The sequence below is a fragment of the Rattus norvegicus genome, chromosome 1 (genome assembly GCF_036323735.1).
Source record: "Rattus norvegicus strain BN/NHsdMcwi chromosome 1, GRCr8, whole genome shotgun sequence".
Taxonomy (NCBI): Eukaryota; Metazoa; Chordata; class Mammalia; order Rodentia; family Muridae; genus Rattus; species Rattus norvegicus.
This window is the reverse complement of record NC_086019.1, coordinates 82,790,970-82,796,789: the sequence shown is the minus strand read 5'-3', so window position 1 is coordinate 82,796,789 and position 5,820 is coordinate 82,790,970. Positions and strand designations below refer to the sequence as shown.

Sequence of the window (5,820 nt, the reverse complement as noted above, 5' to 3'; positions counted from 1 at the left end):
ACTATTATTCCTCCAAGCATCATAAGTTTAAAATTCCTAGTGTTTTCCCTCCTGTGTTTGTTTAAGAGTGTCTCTCCTTGACAGGTCCTCAAGGTACTCCACAGCAAGCAAGATGAAATGGTGGGTTCTTGTGACAAGACAATAGAGGGAGGAGGAGGACTTGTGAGAGGTGACAGATGTTCATCCATGGATGAGCAATCAGGCCAGACACTCCCAGAAACTAAAAGCAGGGGCTTGGAGTTCTGGAATTCTGGAAAATCAGTACCAAGGGACTCAGGGAGGGGAAACAGGTGGCAAAAAACTTCAGGGAATGTTGCAGCCACAGGTAGGAGCTAAATGATTTTATGCTGTAAAATATGTAGATTGAATTCAGGAAGTAAAAGAGGATGAAGCCAGCCACCAAGAGTAGGATGCTGTGAGTGGCCCTCATCTCTGGGGAGGTCCTGTAAGTGAGGTTGCAACTTCGAACATGTTGGACCCTCTGGTGGTGTCTGTGCAGGAGACATACCATGTGAGTGCTGGCTGCCACCATAAGTGTCATCAGCAGGGCACCCAGAATGGCTAACGGGATTGCACACAATCCAGACACAGCGACCACATACTGGCAAGCAATGCCATCCCCCATTGAGGAATTACTAATGATATCCCCAAAGACTTTTATCTCGATGGGAGAGATGGTGCTGATGACCAGATTGAAACTCCAGCAGAAGAAGCAGGAGCAGCCAACATGCCTATAAACCCAGCGTCTGAGCCCTGTCCACACTCCATGCCTGGGGCTGACTGTGACTGCCTGAAAACAGCTCAGCAAGCTGGTGCTGCAGAGCAAAAGTTCTCGAGACACCCTGTGGAAGTAAAAGAAGACTTGACACCCAAATCCTTCCAGAACATGCACCAGTCCCAAATCTTCCATCACCTGCTGTGCCCCCTTGGAGAGAAGAACCAAGGAATTGGCCAGAGCCAAGTTGGACAAAATGAGCTCTGTAGGCTTCGGCCTGTGCCCTGTGAGAAGGACGAAGCTATGCATGAAGAGCAAATAAGTGTTTGCCAGAAGGCCTGTGCCCATCTGCAACAGGATAACAACCTTCAAGACCATATCATCAACAGTTATTTGCACCATGTTTGTGAAGGTTTATATGGTCAAGGTTGTGCCCTGGAAGAGAAAAACATTGATATTACTGTGCATAGGTTACAACTACCCAGTGAATCTAAGCATCTTATTAACTCATTTTTATTTGTATTTTAGATGTAGGGGTGTCACATGTGTGTACACATATGTGTGTGGCTGCCCCATAAGACTAAGAAGGCTAGGGGTCAACATTAGGTGGCTTCCTCTAACTGAACCTGGAGCTCACTGACTGACAAACTAACTGGCAAGCAATTCTGAACAGCATTCTGTCTTTGCATCCCAGGTACCTGCTATCTCATCTGGCTTTTTATATGGGTCTGGAAGACTCTAATCTGCATCCTCGTGCTTGTAATACAAGCTCTTTGTCAACTTAGCCATCCTCCCAGCTCAAAGACTTCCTTTCTTCAAAGATTAAATTGCTGCATATACATAGGTGGCCTAGGTCCAGTCTAGGCATGCTCTTTGGTTGGTAGTTCAGTCTCTGTGAACCCACATGGGCCTAGGTAGGTTGCCTACACATAGCAGATGTGAGGCTTGATCTTCAAGTGGTTCTCCCCAACAGTTACAATGGGGAATGTCCCTGACTCAGACTCTGTTGCCTGCCTTTGGATCCCTTTCCCTTTGGACCCCTTTCCCTTAGATAGGCTGCCTTGTCTGACCTCAGTGGGAGAGGATGCACTTAGTCCTGGTGAGACTTAATGTGCCAGGATCCGTTGGTACCAGGGTGGGAGGGGGGACAAGGAGGATGGAGGGATGGGAGGGGTGGGAGTGGGGAGTGGGACACTCCACCTCTCTGAGGAGAAGGGGAGGGGGGAATGGGAGAAGGAGGGCAGGAGGGTGGGAGGATGGGGCTGGGAGGGGCTGCAATCAGGATGTAAATAAGTAAGATGAGTAAATAAATAAGATGAAACTGAAGTGCTAAAAGTTTATCTAAATTGGTAGAGTGCTTGATGGCTTATGTCAAACTCCTGAATTTTATCGCCAGCACCTCGTAAACCAGACACAACAGCAATCCCAGCACTCAGGAGATGGATATGGAAGGATCCAGAGTTAAGTCATTGGGAGGACATGGCATGAGGCCTTGTCTCAATTAATAAATAGAAATAATGTAAATAAATAGAAGCTGAGTAGGTGGAGGTGGAGCGCTGGTTCAGTGGTTAGGAGCACTGGCTCCTCTTACAGTAGACTTGGACTGACCACCAGCATGCACATGTAGGCACACAGCTACCTCTAACTCCAGCTCTGAAAGATCCTATGCCTCTGGCCTCCAAGCACTGAACTCTCATGCACGTATCCACACATGGCCTCCAAGCACTGAACTTTCATGCACATATCCACACAAGTACAACATAACTATTTTTTAGTTTTTGTCTTAATCAAACTGAAAGTCGCTGAGAAGTTTTCTGGCACTTGAACTCCGATTTTGTAAGACTGGGGATATGGCTCAATGGTACAAAGCTTGCCTGGCATCCATGATGTAATTCAGTTGTTATGCCCAGTCCCACAAACAAATTCTAGTTTTATATTAGTTTTTTTATTACCATCATAATTGCTACATGACTGCTGAAATGTATTATCCTTGCTTTCAACCTAGTTCAACAGAAGTTACATCTGCCTGGGCCTGTAATCTCAACAGCGAGAAGCAACAGCGAGAGAACTGTCAGAGGTATGAGGGCAGGTTAGACTAAACAGTAAGTTCCAACTTAGTCTAGGCTGTATGAGAATTTGCTTTCTTTAAAAAAATAATTAAGTCAGACAATAACTTGATTGTTATTATATATTATATACTACTATATTTATATCCATTATAATTGTATATATTATATTTCTATTTTTTATATATTGAATTGTCTCGTACATTATTGGCACTGTACCATGGAGTTAACCCCCAGTCTCCCCCACAGTCTTACCTCCAAATGCATGTGATGGCTATGCAGAGACACCATCTATGCTCAGTTTAAAGACTTTCACTAGCAGACTAGAAGACTTTAATGAGAAAGAGCAAGTTCCCGTTGTTATAGGATCCTAAAAAGGGAGTTGTTTCTTCCAAACTTCCTGGAACTATGGACCTTCCACCCAGACCACATGCCGTGATAGATCAGGGTGTGCTGGCCATTTCTACAAGCAGACTGGGAACCACAGATCTTGTTTCATTCTCAGAATGGAGGGAGCGTCATCTATATACACTGAGGACACAGGACAAAGGCTTCCATGGAACCTTGTAGAAAGGAAACGTTGAGCTCCTCCTTTCCAACACCCACATGCCACGTAAGTGCCTTCAGTTCCAAGGGACAGCATGCAAGAAAGTAGAAACAGGGTTTTGAAAAACGTGTAGGGGCTGTAGATAAAGCTCACCAGTTAACAGCAATGGCTGCTCTTCCAGAGATCCTGAGTTCAACTCCCAGCAACCACGTGGTGGCTCACAACCATGGGATCCGATGCCCTCTTCTGGTGGGTCGGAAGATAGCAACAGTGTACTCACATAAATTTAATCTTTAAAAAAAATAAAGAAAAAGAAACACGTATAAACATCCAAAGATCAGGGAGAACACTCACCAAAGACACTGCTTTCTGAGACACTGTTGGTTCAAGAAGTCAACAGAGAACCTGGTGCAATATCCACAGCCAAGTCTAACAGCTTTGACCAGCAGAGCCACATGGTGGTGGGGAAGAAGTGACTTCCACATGTTGTCCTCTGATCTCCACCTGCACACCATGTCGCACCCACACCCGTATATCCAAACACAAACATACATACTAAATAAGTGGAAACTAATTTTTTCCAATTTTTTTGAGTCAGGGTCTTACCATGTAACTTTGGCTGGTCTGAAACTCGATATGTAGACCAAGCTGGCTTCTAAATCACAGAGATTCGGATGTCTGCCTCTGCCTCCTGAGAGCTGGAATTAAAGTCCTGCATAACTACATTTGGCTAGTAAACAATAGATTCTATTTTATTTATTTTTTTTATTTTTCATGACAGGGTTTCTCTATGTAGCTCTGGCTATCCTAGAATTCACTCTGTAGACCAAGCTGGCTTCGAATTCAGAGATCTGTCTGCCTCTGCCTCCTGAGTGCTGGGATTAAAGGGTGTGCTATCACTGCCAGACATGACAGAAATTTTTTTTAAAAAAAACTTAATCAACAGAAGCTGGACATGATGTTACATACCTGCAATGCCCACCTTCAGTAGGGTGAAATTGAAGGATCAAAAGTTCAAGGCCAGGCTGGTCCACATAGTGGGTTGCAAGCCAGCCAGGCTACATAGTAAAACTCTGTCTCAAAACAAACAAACAAACAAACAAAAAGACATAGAACATACATGCATTGTCTCTGTATACATTTAAATGTTGCTATTTTTAAATAGAATTTAAGACCTCAAGCATCAAAGAACAGACATAGAACAGAATACTTAGAAGGAGAAGATGAGGATATGATACTGAAGCTGGGTAGTGGAGGCCCATGCCTTTAATCCCAATACTTCGGGGGCAGAGGCAGGCAGATTTCTGAGTTTCAGGTCAGCCTGGTCTACAAGAGGAGAGGCAAGAAATTAGAGGAGTGGGGAGGGTGGGGAGAGAAGGAGGGAGGGGAAAAAAGAGAAAGAGAGGCTCTGTTAGAAGTTAGGAGTTATATCATCTATCCTAAATACTGAAAAACAGAAACATCTCTGTTGAGACCAAGCTGGGATGGGAGGCTACTCTTCCTTCACTAAGATGACAGATCCTGAGACTTATGAAAGGGTTTGCATTCAGAGTGACAGCCCTTCACATACACCTGCTGGATCAGGCAGATACCTGCAAATCACTCTAAGATAACCCATTCGTCAAGCTTCAACCCCACCATTCTCTTCCCATCCTCACATGTCTCCACATGATCCCTCCGCCTAGCCACCTTTCGGCAACCTATTGGTACCAGCTCCAGGCAGAGGCTAAGTCTAAAGCTAAGGGGACAAAACCTGGCTCTGAGCAGTATTCACAAGCTAGAGTTTATGAATCTTCACCTGCACCCTTGCCTGTAGACTTGAACCCCAGGAAGCCTCACAGGTTCACCTCCACAGCTGTGGACACAGGCGGCAAAGCCAGATCCAGAGTGCACAGCAGTTGTCTGAGGCCACTGAAATGGGAACTGGACTCCAGAGTAAAACCCTCAGGTGGCTGCCAGTATGTCACCTGCAAAGACACTGACATTGTCTGTAAGGGGAGTCTGGGCACTTCCAGAAGAGAAAGCACTCAGGCACCAGGTGCAAGGGCCTAATAGTAGCTAGTAATAATTAAGAGGCCTCATGAACAGTTAGAAAAAAATACTTCTGAGCTCCCAGGAGCTACACACCAGAGTGAGAGGTGGTAGTGTGCTATATAGGTTAGGGGTGTTCTATAATAGTGTCCCCAAAATGGGCTCACAGTCTACTTCAATGGAACTGTCTTTCAGTAAGTTCATGGTCACCCATAGGCTGTCTCAGAGGGGAAGTATCAGGAGCTGCCAGCAGAAACAGGTGCAGTCTGCCTTTCCACCCATATGCATTCCTGCAGGGCCTCTCCACAGAACACAGCTGGGCTTTGAAACACTGTAGGCCCTTCCACCAGGAGTAAGACACAGCCTAGACCACATCCATCCACCCTCACTCTCTCCTGAGACTCCTTCTCAGTTGCTCATTTGCATTTAAGATTGATATATTTCTCTGAATTTGAAGTATC

The 5,820-nt window shown here is 45.3% G+C and overlaps 1 protein-coding gene across 1 annotated transcript; it reads right to left on the bottom strand.

Moving 5' to 3' along the window:
- Positions 1-220: 220 nt before the first annotated feature.
- On the bottom strand, positions 221-1,117 carry Vom1r55 (vomeronasal 1 receptor 55). Its single transcript, NM_001166763.1, has one exon. The coding sequence runs from the start codon at positions 1,115-1,117 to the stop codon at positions 221-223; it is 897 nt and encodes a 298-aa protein (NP_001160235.1).
- Between the last annotated feature and the right edge of the window lie 4,703 nt (positions 1,118-5,820).

Excerpts from the sequence above, each read along its gene's own strand:
- Vom1r55 (NM_001166763.1), bottom strand. The coding sequence starts at position 1,117 with ATGGTGCAAATAACTGTTGATGATATGGTCTTGAAGGTTGTTATCCTG.